Consider the following 14,384-nt stretch of genomic DNA (forward strand, 5'->3'; position numbering starts at 1 on the left):
AGTTATGCCTTTCTCTTCCTTCAGTTTCTTATGTTGCATCTGTACCCACTGTTTTTATTTTTTTCGGACTTCTTCACATTCTACTAATCTCCTAATGAATCTGTATCTCCTTCCTTTAGAATCATCTTTACTTCCACTACTTGTTCACAGTTTTCATCTTGCACCCTTTTCTTACAACCTCTAAAGTGTACACATTGAAAGTTTCCCCAGTTCCTTTCAGTAATCCTTGACAGAACCAGTTACCCATTAAGATCTATTTCTGAACATACGTGAAATAGATTAAAATGGGAACATTTCCTGCCATACCAGCACTTACATGAATACCAACTGCAAGAAAGCCCTGCCTATTCATTGTAAGCACAAGAACCTTGTTTACAAAAAACAACAGAGTCCAAAATAGAGTTTCCAATGCATCTGAATTCACCAAGATCCGTTTTGCTTGGCCTTTGCAAGGTTCTTTTGTTTATTTTAGGAGAGGTAGATGGTATTGCACTGAGATGAGCCTCCTTTTGCTTCATTGAAAGCATACTGATCTGAAGCAGATCAACAGGAAACAAAATGATAAAGCATGACAGCAAATTTTCACAAAGTTTTCATGGACTTAAAGGCCACAGGAACGTATTTTGACATTGTGTGATATATAGGAGTAGACAAAGCCCTGTGTGGCTGTACAGCTCCAAAACTGCAGTGTTTCACACAGCATGAAGTGTTCTTCTCCAGTTGCCCCAGAGAACTGTGCAATGGAAGCACTTACATCATGTGAAAGTGTAAGACGTAGGTCACAGAGCCAGACTGTAGTTAGAAGGAGAAACATCCTCTCTTGCTGCTACAGTCCTTGCTGCTATGCAGTCTGCAGTTTGTTGCAGATTCTGGACAAACCACAGAGCAGCATCTGCCATTTGAGACCTAGGAGCCTGATAAAACTGTAACAATATCTTGAGAGTGCAAAAGATAAGCTCAAAGGAACCACCTGAAAAACGAATAGCTCCTTGTCCTTCCTAGCAGGTTAGTGTTCTCCAGAAAGATCTCACGCCACACACCATACCACCAAAGTCAGCGGGCCCACCTTTATGAACCAGATTAACATTCTTCCTCACAGAGCATTAATCTGCTGCCCAAGTGTCAGCTACAGAATACAAAACCATGGTCACCTGGTGCTTTGTGTGCAGGAGCTACTGCCTTTGCATTTTCTGTATGAAAAAAAATGGATTCTTCTGTGATATCTACACAGTGTGGCACATTCTGAAAATGTAGAACCAACAATAACAATAATCATAAAGTAAGCAGTTTTATTTTTAAAGTGTCACTCCTAGCATGTGATCCAGCTGAAAGCACACGCTCAAAATAGATGTTTGAAGATACATCCAAGGCACTTAAAAATACATAACTTTCTCGCTAGTGTGTGGAAAGGAGGAAAAGGAACACAATTAAAAATATAAGAAGCTAAGACTCCTACTAACTGGAAGGAAAAAAAGCAGATCTGTCGCTGAAATTAAAATACAAGCAAGGGGAAACTGAAAGTAAAAGTAACAGAAATTACATTTCAGTTAGCAGGCTGAAGCTTTCAATACTAATGCAAACAATCTATAAAGATTGGAAAGAAAAAAAGGCCACATAACAAATTCAATTACAATCAAATAAGCAAAAAAACCCTAAGCAATTTAAGTAACTTACATGAACAGGATCCAAGATTTTGACTGCTGCTTTGCTGCCATTTTTCTTATTTAATACCTTGAAAACTTTTCCATAAGTTCCTTTGCCAATAGTCTCAATTATTTCCCAGGTATCTGAAGGGTCAGGAAAACTATCAAATATTATTGTTTTCCCGGTCAACGGAAGCATCTCAAATGATGAGTCCTAGGAAAAAGGGAAATTTTCCATGTTCAGAGAATAAATGATCATTCACAATTAGTTTCCTACAAATAAGAAATGAAATACACGTTCCAGTCTCAAACACCAGAAATGTTTTTACACAAAGCGTGCTTGCACTGAATAAGAAACAAGAAAAGCTGCACTTAATACAGGCTTTCAATACAGCACCAAATAAAGGGAAATTCAAATGGTCGTTAGTACTAATTTGAAGCTTGAGTGAAGTCACAGAATCATAGAATTAGCTAGGTTGGAAAAGACCTACAAGATCATCCAGTCCAACCATCCACCTACCACCAATAACCCCACTAAACTATGTCTCTCAATGCTATATCTAAACGTTTCTTGAACACCTCCAGGGACGGTGACTCAACCACCTCCCTGGGCAGCCCATTCCAGCGCCTGACCACTCTTTCAGAAAAGTAGTTTTTCCTAATGTCCAGCCTAAATCTCCCCTGGCGCAACTTGAGGCCATTCCCCCTCGTCCTGTCACTAGTTACAAGAGAGAAGAGGCCGACCCCCAGCTCACTACAACCTCCCTTCAGGTAGTTATAGAGAGTGATAAGGTCTCCCTCTATAACTAGTCACTACAAGCTTTCCCATAACGAAACTAAAATGTCATTCTGGAATTTTTCTACAGGGTAGGACAGCGGGAGTCAAGCTCACTGCTACATAAAATCCTGATGAATCCTAATCTGAACATTTGAATTTTTGTACAGAACTCATAAGGCCAAATAGCAGCAGATCTTTCCACAATGTTACGGTCTTCTGACAAGCAAGCATTCAGAGTCATGGAAAATGCACTTACTGATGTACTTTCATTACACCTATTTTACATACTGCACAGGAAACGTTATACCTATGCCCTAGTCAGTGGTGGATACAATTCACTAGCATGTGATTTATACCTACTATACAGCACCTACAGCGTTCAAAACCAAAACAAGACAACCAAACAAAAAGAACCCTCTACCTTTACCACTTAACCCAGTATAGATATATTAAAAATGATGTTCTCATATTCCCAGCATTAGAGCCAAGACCAAAAAAGTGAAAGAGGCAGAGAACAGGACTGACTCAAGCTTTACTAAGGGAGAATCATTTTCATATACTAATTTTTAGAACTTTGTAGCCTGTTTTAAGAGTATTTTATCTGTGTAATTATCTGGGAATTTTTCAAGTCAGCAGCATAAATCTATACACAAAGCAATGGATATCTTATTACTTCAGTTGCAGAAATGCTGCTATATGGTACTTTTTTGACAATGAACAGAATGCCTTCAATTTCAACTTCCTCTGTGGCTTCCAGCATACTAGACATCCTTCTTTATCCATCTGCTTGTTCATATAACCATATCACTGCATTATAAATGCAGAACGTCCACCCCCCCAGAGGCAGCTGAAATGGACTGCTGCACAAACATACATTGCTCCAGCTCTTTAAATTACCTCATATGAATATTGGCGTGTCACACATTCAGACAAGTTTTCTAGGTCTCCTGGGGAACCTGAGGTTCAGGATTCTTTCCATTGTTCTACTCTTGGCTGATTAGCTTGCTAATCACACAGAAGATAGGGTTTTCTCCTCTCCCCCCTAACTCCCTCCTTTTTTTCTCCTTCTTTTCAATAAACATGACTATTACCAACCTCTATGTCAGCTCATGAAGTAAAGTGGAGTAATATGTGACTCTTGCCCAGCACCTTGATTTCAAGGGTTGCAGGAGCAAAATGACCTACTTTTATCTCTCACAATACAATATCCCTTAACACAAATCCAAGTTAATGTCAAAGCAATGGCAGAAAATGAAGAGGTGGAAAGCTAATTTGCAAATCCCCAAATTTGTATTCTAGATTAAAAATTTCTTCTCTCCTTCTATCCATACTTCCCCCAGGTATTCCTGTACAGAAAAGCCATTCAGGAGATTGATTCCAGTCTCTCCCTAAAGCATTACCTTCCTAGCTCATGCCTACTATTTATCCGTGCCTTGAGAGCTCTACCATTTCCAGGCAGAGAATTTTTTTTTTCCCAGGAAACAAACAAGTTTTATCTAAAATTCTGTCTGACCTTTACTTTTTAGAATAAAGTCAACTGTTTGCCTAAGGTTTTACTGAATACTCAATCCCTATTTGAATTTTTTGGGGGGAAAAAGGTGGAGAGCAACAAATGGGCACCTTCACAAGAACCAAGATATCCATATCAATTTGTATGTAGACATACTCCAAAACATTTTCTACAGAATACATAGTTTTACATCAGAATTTAGGCCCTGCTATGTTTGCAAGAACACACAGCATGCATTCCCCATCCAGACAGCTTAAAGGACAAACACAGAAGTTGCAAAAGGAAAAATCATTTCTCTCCTTTCAGAAAACAGTACTGAAGATGGAGGAATTCAAAGATCAGATTCACATATATAGCTGGTTTCAGAGCCAATGCAGGAAACTGATGCTCTGAACCTCAAAACACATCCTTAAATCAAAGGTGCACTCTTCCGCACATGGGTTTCACACCAAAGGGCACATTCAAAACTGGCGGATTCAGCTGACTCCCCAGCCTTCATTAATTCCCTATACATTCACAGAATGCAGCTTAAACCAATTGGCTCCCCGTATGGAGTGCATGTTTGGTTGCAGAGACCAGTACAAGAACTGTTAGAGGGCTGCAGAAATATGGCCCTGCAGATGTTATCAGCTACCAGCAAACACTGCTTGAGTCACTGTCATGTGTTGGCATTTTCCTCCACAAATCAGACCAGTTACACGTTTTCTTGTCTTAAGAAAAGCCAGAGCATACTTACCAATAGTACATTCAATAACTGCCTCTGTGCAATAATTTAAGACTACTATTCCAGAAAGAATTATTCAGCATAATCCTTCTTCTTTTGATTTGCAGCTTCAAAATCATGACTTGAATAAGTTATTGTGAACAAGCACATGCAGATAAATTGTTTAGCTTCCATTTCTGTTATTAAAATATATTAAATAGAATGATTTCAAGTGTTCTGTTCTTGAACAAAATGAACAATGTTTTATTACATCTCAGTGAAGTTGAGACAGCTGATAATGATATAATTTCATTTTTCAGCAATAAATAGGGCTATCTCTGGAATACTTCTGGATGCTCCAATAACTGGGTAATTTATCAAACTCCTCACTATTAAAAATTTACTTCAAAAACAGCTTATGATGTAATCCAAACTTCTGAGCTAGGAATGTACTCTCATAAAAATCCTTGAAAATGCCTCTGGTATGCTCAGAAAGTGACTAAATTCAGGGCCTTTAGAATCAAAACAAACAAAAAAATAGTTCAAGGAATTCCATGGCAGCAAGCCAATGTCAAGGTGGTTTTTTTGGTTGGTTGTGGGCTCGTTTCTTTGTTTGCTTTTTGGTTTTTTTTGGTGGTAATGGTGGTGATGTGGTGTCAGTGCCGTGTTTATCACAGTTACAACAATGAATTGGGAGAGATTTTTTCAAATAAGCCAGCTTTATATGATTTTTAGCTTCATAGGTGGTATCAAAAGTACATACAATGCAGCAGACATCAGCCCAGATGCTGGAGATATCCAGGAATGCTCCATTCCATATCAAAGGCGGTAGATCACTGAATTCTCATCCTTTTCAGTGTCTAGCTAGTTTGGAGTGGGACAGGAAGTGGCAGCCTCATGAAGAACCCTGCATATCTCCTGTGGACCGTCAGATTGCTACAATGGTAATCCAGCAAAACACATTTATTACACTGCTGAGGGGTTTATGGTGAAGGCCACGGAGCATTACAGATGATGGTGCCAAGTGGGAATAAGCAGTAGCTTTTGCTTCTGCAACCTGGGCTGCAAGCACAACAGAGCCTGAATTTCATGAATGCTACAACTCAGCCAAATATTTTTAGTATCAAGAAGTATCAAGAATTTTCATATTTCAGCCCACTAAGTTTGTCACTGTTTCATTCAGTGCAAGCTTGCAACTTCTTTCCACCATCCCCCCAAACAGTTTCTGAATGCACCTCCATCTCACTTAGATGAAGCTTATGAACTTGTTCCATAAGGAGCAGATAAAACAAGAGTTGCACCACTCCTCACTTTTCTCCATTAGGAGTGCCTAGATGATTAACAAAGCAAGCATCTATTTGCTTATGACTAAAATAAATACAACCTTAAGGATCTTATCAGCATATTGTCTCCAGGCTACCAAAAATCCTCTATTTACTCGTCTTGAAAATGAGAACCACCACCTCACTGATTCAATTGAAAATACAACATCTGAGGTAGTCTTTGATCTCATTTTTTTGTCCACATTACTCTCATTGCAAACACTACCTTGGTCTGGTATTAAGCACCATGCACAATGCGGCCTTGGAAAACTTGATGCAATAGCACAATAAAATTTCGCAGCACGCTTCCTCTTACTTCATGAGTTCAAGCCTACGCAGACAAAACATTTTTAATAAGGAAGTTAATGGTTGCTGCACAGAATTCCTAAGACAAATTAGGAGCATGATGCTACAATATACTATTCATCAAGCTAACACCTAGTGCTTTCTAGATAAATGGCCAAATTATTGGATTGTTCAACCATGAACACAGATTGCAGCTCAGATCCTGAATTAGTATAAATGTATAGTAGACATTAGTATAAATGTAGCTGTAAAATGCCACTTACACAGCACACCATCTCATCCAACATTCAAAGACTAAGTTTTGCTCCTGAAAGCCCAATATTTCTCCCACTAAATAAGTGGGATACTCGGCCTCCAGTTTTGCTCACGATGAAACAAATATATGAATGGGAACTACAGTTAAGTCTAAGCTCACTGTGAGCATTGTTTTGTTTTTTTTTTTTTAAACTTCTTTTGTCAAAAGCTGAGTATTCTTAAGACTACAACTTGATTTTGAAACTAAAGAACCTCACACATTTTTGCATGATTTTATATGTTTTGGATTATCCATGTGTCTACCCAAATTATTCTCTTTGACTGTGTATCAGTTTGCTCACTACTTTCTGTTCTACACACTCCACAGAGTTCTCCCAGAACTGAAAAACTGTCATCTGAAAAATACTTCCTAGAGGGGAAACACATAACATCCTATCAACAAGCTGAGTTGTAGCAAAAAAGCTTTGACTGCTGCTTTAGCTAAGCAATGCCACCAATTTTGTGGTTTTGGACAACAGCTTTTACTATTCAGAGATAAACATTATTATTATTTATTCATTATTTGGAAAAATAAATGTAAGTCCATCTTTTCAACAGACTGATATCTAAACATATTCCATACTGAGAGGTGACAGTTTTGTGACAAGAGGCTTTTTATCTCTGCTCTAAGAGATAAGAAAGTTAGATGCCTTGCAGTAGGTCCCTGCTACTGCCCTACTATGGCAGATGAGGAATACAAAGCAGCTGTGTGCTTACACAGCTAAGAAAGACAAAATAGCAGGGTTTCAACTAACTTGACACGTGTTCAATATACCTGATGGAACCTAATGTAAGCACTAAAATCCCATTTTAGACCTGGTCAAAACTATCAAAAATTGATTCACCTGACCTGGTTGCCAACAACTTTAGCATAAGACTTGCTCTCCAGACTCCACTGATTATACTGGCTAAATCTTCATTAACTACAATAGGAACCCAGTCATCCAGTTTCAGAAGTAGATGATAGGTGAAATGAATCATATTCTATTTAACTGCTGGAAACAGAGTTATAGTTTGAGAACTGACAAAAAGATTATCAGCTGCATGCTACAGTCAGGAAAACAGCAAGCCAGCCACATCTCACCCCCTGAAAGCTGCCAGTCTTGGATGTTTTCTGATCATGCACAGAAGATGCAAGACTGTACAATGACATTGCCAAGCAATCTTTGAACCCAACAACTGAACACCAAATTATTGTTGAAATAAATGGTCACTTTACAGCATCTGGAGGGGTGATAATTTAGCTTAATCTCAGGCATTGTATTTCCTGAGCACAGTTCTAAGTGTCATGTGTCATGGTTTTGTGATTTTTTGTTGTTGTCAGTATTCCACATCATAACATCATGTAAAGCACTGGTAGTTAAAGAGCTGATGCTCCGGTTCCATGGACTGCCAGTTCCTGGGTGCCTGGTTCTCGGAGGGGGGGGAGGAGCAGTGGCATACCCCAGAGGACTTTGTGCTCAGAGGGAAAATGTGGAGCTCCTTGCAGGTCAGGGGACCCCCTCTTTGTTCGCTGCCAGCAAGAGCGTGCTCCCCTACTGTTTTCACCTGCAGCTTCAGAGTAAGGCCTTCGGTTTTGGACACTCTCTCATTTTGTTTGATTTTTTTGGCCTCAATTCCAATTGTATTGTGTTGTATTGTGTTATCTTGCATTCTGATATCATATTTAGTAAATTAACGTTCCTCCTCAGATCATCACCACTGTTTTTTTTTAGATCCATCTACTATCTCCCTCCTCTTTCCCCCCTTCCCCTTTCCCAGGGTGTAGGTCCACAAATCCCCTGCCTGATTAGTCACTGGACCAGGGCCAAACCAGCCTGTAAACCGCTGACACCCTTTTTTTTCCCCTTCTTTTTTCCAGGCCGGTGGTCCTGTGGGCCTGACGTCCCCCCATCATGGACAGAGATAGACCTAGAGATAACTCTGTGACAACGTTAACTTTAGGGCTGCTCAAGGAAGAATTTGATCCACTTCTGAGCACAACTTCTAGTGCTCACTCTCTGAAGAGTCAGGTAAATGCTTCTGCTGTTTCTAATAAACATGCTTCCCTTTGCTGACTGTTATCCAGCAACAACTTCCCATCAAAGCAAGACAGCCTTCAGAGAAATTTGATGCCTCTGGTCTCCTTGACCTTAGTAAAACTTCTACACGCAGTAGAGAAACAGCACTGTGCATGCATTGGTACCTGATCTCCTTCTATTGATAAATGCATATTGGGTGTCCACACTGACATTTCATCTGCTGATTATCATTCTGCTATCTTGACATTTGACTTGCAGTAGACTGAACTGGCCAGCCTGCCTCACTCTCTGAAAGCTCTCAGAGGGCACTGCTGGAGGATGTTTACATTAGTGTTGGGTTCCACCCTGGTTTTCTTCCCTTCCATTTAACCCCATGAAGCTTAAGAAAAGCAAGCGTTGGATTCTGCACATGGGATGGGGCAACCCTGTATACATATACAGACTGGAGGATGAGAGGCTGGAAAGCAGCCCTGCGGAAAGGGACCTGGGGGCTCTTGTTGATTGCAAGTTGAATGTGAGCCAGCAGTGTGCCCTGGCAGCCAAAGGGCCAACTGTGCGCTGGGAGGCACCAGCCCCAGCACTGCCACCGGGCAAGGGAGGGGTTGCCTGCTCTGCTCTGTGCAGCCTCACCTCCAGCACTGGGTGCAGTTTGGGCACCACAAAGAAGGACATTAAAGAGTATTCAAAAGAGGACTACGAAGATGGTAGAGGCCCAGATGTACGATGAGCAGCTGGGGTCCCTGGGTTTGCTCAGCCCAGAGCAGAGAAGACTGAGGGGAGGCAGCTCCTCACAGGGAGCACAGAGACAGCGCTGAGCTCTGCTCTCTGGGAACAGTAACAGGGCCTGAGGGAACAGCATGGAGCTGTGTCAGGGGAGGGGCAGGTGGGGGTTAGGGAAAGGCTCTGCACCAGAGGGCGGTGGGCATGGAACAGCCTGCTAGAATTCAAGGAGCCTTTGGACAACGATCTCAGACAGAGGTTTGGATTTTGGGTGGTCATATGTGAAGCCAGGGGTTGGACTCAATGATCTTTGTGGGTCCCTTCCAACTCAGGATATTCTGATTCCCACTCCCATTCCACTAACACCAATGGTCCTACTGTGTGCTAAGGTTTGCAGTTCTCATTGAAGTCTGTCAGAGGAAGTTTTTTAAAGAAATAGGATACAAAATTGACCAGAGCTGTAAGCACTGCATTCTGATTCCACACACAGGGGCTCACCACTAGGTGAGCATCTTTCAGAGCTCAAACATGCAGTCAGTACAGAATTCCAACTTTTTAAAGCTAGCCATCAGTTTTAAGAACAGGGTACAGAAAGAACATGGAAACAAAATGCTGAATTTAATTACTGCATTACATAGCCAATTTTAAAAGCTTTGTTATTCCGAAAATAAATGAGAGCTGAAGATTTTCATGGCAATTGTCATCCAACAGAATATATTTATGCAGGGGCCTCACTGTTAGGAAAACAAGATTAATAACAGACAGGGGAATGGTGTTGTTATCAAATTGCATTTGGACCGCATGCCACTAGAAGTAATGTGCTGACATTAGTGATCACAAACTGAATCATACCCAGTTCATCTTGCAGCTCCTAGAACAGAGGCACTGCAAGAGATGAGAGTAATTTTTCAATGACTACACACCAGATCAATACATATTAGCAGAGAACTTTGTTTTCAAAGCTAAAACATCACTTAATTTTCCCCTTCTAACACGATATAGGCCATAAGAAATCCATACGGTGTGAAGCCGCTCACTGCCGGCGCCTCAGAACTTCTAACAACAGCAAAGCAGCACAAACGCCGCACAACCCCAAGCCAGCCCCCCGTCGGTCACACCGCCGCACAGCCCGCCCCACCCCACCAGCGGGGGCCGGACCGCCATGTCGGGGCGCTGGGCCGCCCCCAAGGCCCGGGGCGGGGCAGCTCCCCCGGGAGCGGCGTTACATAGCGGCCCAGGCCCTCTGCTACCCCGCCCGCCGCTCCCGAGCCGAAGACCGGGGATTACCCTCAACGCAGCGTCCGGTCCCCGCTGAGGGAGTTGGGGTCGCGCCACCTCCGCCAGCCCTGCCTCGGCTTCGCCCTCCTCGCTTCCCCGGCCCCGCCGCAGTGCCGCCTCAGGGTCAGCGGCGGATGAGCGGTTGGCCCCGATAATCCACCACAATGCCGGCAAAGCCGACGGGACTCAGCCCGCCCCAGGCATGGAGCGGCCCAGCCCGGCCCCTTCACCGAGGTGTCTGCGACCCGGGCGTGCCGCGGTGCGTCAGGGCCGCCAGCAGCTGGGACCCCCGGCTCACCGCGTCCAGGTGAAGACCATAGCCTCCAAACAGGCTGCACCTGGCGGCCATTAAGTCTGCAAACTTGGTAGGGGCAAACTGCAAGCTGTAGCACTGGATCTACTGACAGCCTCACTGTGCTGTAGGACCTCATGGGCTCAGGTAGTCCACTAAAAATAATTGGGGTCAGGTGTATGCACTGAACTAACCTTAGTAACTGTTGCAGCGAGGTGAGTACGTGATAGCAGTGCAGCACTGGTAGAGGAGGGCAGTAACAAAGTTCTCAAAAGTTAGGAAGCAATGGACATTTTACAGCTTCTGTGTGATCCACAAGCCAGTTTTTGACTATGCTGTTGCTCTTTGTTTTGGAGGAATCCTGCCACATCATCCACTGTAGAGAAGACACCTATCTTAGCAGCTCAGCACTTCTTCCCCTTGTCAACACCAGGGAATGCACAACTATAGAATACTTGTGCTGTTACAATTAGTTTCCCTTCTTCAATTTTTCTAATAATGTTTGCACCAGTTGGCTGTTTTCAGACAGCTCTGAGGCAGGAAACTTGTTTCAGCTTTCAAGCTGCTTCATCCTTCATGAGAGTAGAGGTGATGCAGTTCATGGCTGGCCTCACCACATGAGTGTGCCAGTGTTGGGAAAGGCTGCTTGTCCCTTCCCAGGCATCAGAGAAATCACATGAACAAGGAGCCATACTCCTTGCCTTGGGAGAGTCATCAACAGAAACACTTTTGTTCTCAAACCCCGGAGCTAAACATCCAAAGTGAAATATCTGTAACAACAAGAGGCCTTAAAGCACTACTTCTTTACTATTCTGTGTGAAAATTGCTATCATTTTTAGCCTGTGCTCAGTGTTATGCAGGCAGAAATTTATGAGGAAAAGTTTAAGGTGCTGTTGCCTTTATTAATGCCTTTCATTGCTGACTGCTCAGTCTCTCCACAACCTTTGTCTTCCTCTGGCTGAGAGCATATAAAAATACAAAACTAACTTTCCAGTTTTATAATGTCATTTTACTGATTGCGGTGGCAACACTGTCAGAATATGGCCTTTATTGTGAAAGCATCCATATTTTTCAGGCTTGTGTTACTAAAAACTGTAAATGTAATTTTCATGAAAACCTTTATTTTTTCTTCATTTTTTCCATTTTTCTCCAGAGCAGAACTCTCATTGGTTTTAGCTGTTAGTATAAGCACCTAGCATATCCTGCTTGTAGGTTGTGCATCTCATGCATGAGAGTTGAACCGTCTGATCATTCCAAAGCTTAACCAGAGTGCACCAAAAAGATGGATGGATAGATAGAAGTTAGATCTAAAGTGCTCTCTTTGGGAATACAGATAGAAAAAAGGACGGTGCACACCTCTCCATGCATCCAGAGGCTGGGAGCTAGAAGATATGTGCTCAGATGCAGTTTTAGGAGCCAGAAAAGAGAGTAATTCCAGTGAACAGTTCATATGTCCTCTTCTACTTTCTGAGGTGCTGGCTGAAAAATAACCTGCCCATAGTGAACCTTAACTGCTGCTCACTATCCATATGCTGAGGTTACTGTCCCCCAGCTCTCTATGTCCCTCCTCTGTCAAAGTGGCCTCAAAGACAAAAATTCACTTTTGACACACTTTTGGTTTCCTGCATTAATTGCTGAGAAACTTCCAAAAACTAGTGTATATTTAATCTGATTATCCTAAATGATACATAAATAATGACAGCCCATTGCTAGCTTAGACCAGTAATAGTCACAACCAACCTCAGGCCTATAAAGTTGGGCACTGTTCACACTAACAGGGAGTATCAGCCCTTAGTGAATGGCAGTGTGCATGTAAAAACAGACATTGCTTGTACTGGAAAACTTTGAACATCATTAATCACTTCATGCCTGTGTCATGCAGCCTATCGACACTTATCCTTTCCCTTTACAAGTTGTCTTCATTCCTTCCTGCTCTCCTTTCTTCATCTTACTGTGCCTTGGCTTTCCCCCTTCTTTTCCCCAAAACTGGTGGCTTTGCTTTTCTATAGGAAGCCTTCCAGATGAGAATTCAGAATTCCCAAGTAAATACGGGCTTGTGCTTCATGCTCTCCAAAATAAATGTTAAATAATTAAAGGCAAGTATTATGTATCAGTGATACCTAGTTATGTATTAGAAGATACATTAAATGGGATCATCTTGAGCTGTACCTAGTATGAGGTTAGGTTGTGCTTAATGCTATGAGAAGGCACCCATGATACACTATCATTTTTGCAGACATTTTAGCAGATCACAGATCGGTTTCAGATTCTCTCCTTGAAAAGATTATTTTCAACTTCATTAGAACTATTGTGGGTGTAATTTTGAAAACTGTTTTCAACATAATACGTGGGAAATACAGAAGCAATGGCAACAGCAATATGTAAGCATCTTCAATGTTAGATCACACTATACAATTGCTTACAGAATACATCTTGCTGTTCATAAAATACAGTGGACCAATAGCATACATTAGTCAAGTTGACCTTTTTTACTTCAGAACCACTAAATCAGAATTCTAGGCTCTTAGAAGCTTCTAATAACAGCAACAAAAAATGCTCTTGTGATTAAGGCATCAAATTAGGAGTACAATTTATTTAATAAAACATATCCAGTATTGTGAATGTCTTTACTGCACACAAGTAAAGTCAGGATGATGGGCACTATGGATCCTTTACTAAAGAAGGTCCTCCTCCTGCCAGGCCCTGAATTCTGGGCAGAGTTCAGCCATAGAGAGCTTGTGTGACCCAAAGGACAAATTACTCTTATGATCTATTTTTTTTTTTTTTTTAATATAATTGAGCTTCTCACATTGTCCTGTACATGGGGAGGTCTTTTGATGACTAATTATGTACATATGCAAATAACAAGTGACACACAGAAAGATCAGTAGATACATGAATGATAACTTAATAAAATAGACAAGCACGTTCAGCTAGCCTAAGAGAGACTACCATTACAAGAATTAAAGAACTTACCTCTCTGGGGAACAGCTTTTTGACCTCTCTGGCCGCTTAACTGAGCAGTGCCTGGAGTAAATATGAGGAACTCCTCCCCTTTTGGTGTTTATTACAGATAAACAATACTTCCTGTGACACCTGAGTAAATATCCTCTAGGAAAGCCACCACGGAGTTTGTCTACAGATAGCTTATTATTCCTTTGATCATAAATACCATCTGCTGAAGTGAATTACCAAGCATGCCCAAAAGCTTGAGTTATTTATTGAATGCATAGATTCCTCTGCATCAGCCCTCAGCTTTGCCAGATATTTTCTTTAGTTGATCGAAAGAGCTCTGTAACCCATTTTGAAGGTCTTAGATGCGTGATCCTTGTAATCACATTTAAGGGGCTGGTTAGCTCAGGAGATTGTTAATAGGATACAAACCTTTTGCATCCAACCCAGATCAGTACAGATGAGAAGTTGTGACTATCTAAGAGCTCTTTTCTGCTCTGTGCATTAACCTGGTTTCTAATGGGAAAATGCCTGTATTGCTTTAATTTTACAGAATGTAGTTCTC

The 14,384-nt window shown here is 41.8% G+C and overlaps 1 protein-coding gene across 2 annotated transcripts in view; it reads right to left on the minus strand.

Moving 5' to 3' along the window:
• The window catches only part of MYO3A (myosin IIIA), a 110,385-nt gene extending 99,719 nt beyond the window's left edge, over nt 1–10,666 (minus strand). For both annotated transcript variants that reach the window (XM_021387868.1, XM_021387869.1), the window contains exons 1-2: nt 10,585–10,666; nt 1,675–1,857 (exon numbers count right to left, since the gene is read on the minus strand). In XM_021387868.1, coding sequence (XP_021243543.1) covers nt 1,675–1,842 — 168 coding nt within the window. In that variant the 5' untranslated portion in view covers nt 1,843–1,857; nt 10,585–10,666. The remainder of the gene's footprint in view (nt 1–1,674; nt 1,858–10,584) is intronic.

Source organism: Numida meleagris, chromosome 2, assembly GCF_002078875.1.
Source record: "Numida meleagris isolate 19003 breed g44 Domestic line chromosome 2, NumMel1.0, whole genome shotgun sequence".
In the NCBI taxonomy this organism is placed as follows: Eukaryota; Metazoa; Chordata; class Aves; order Galliformes; family Numididae; genus Numida; species Numida meleagris.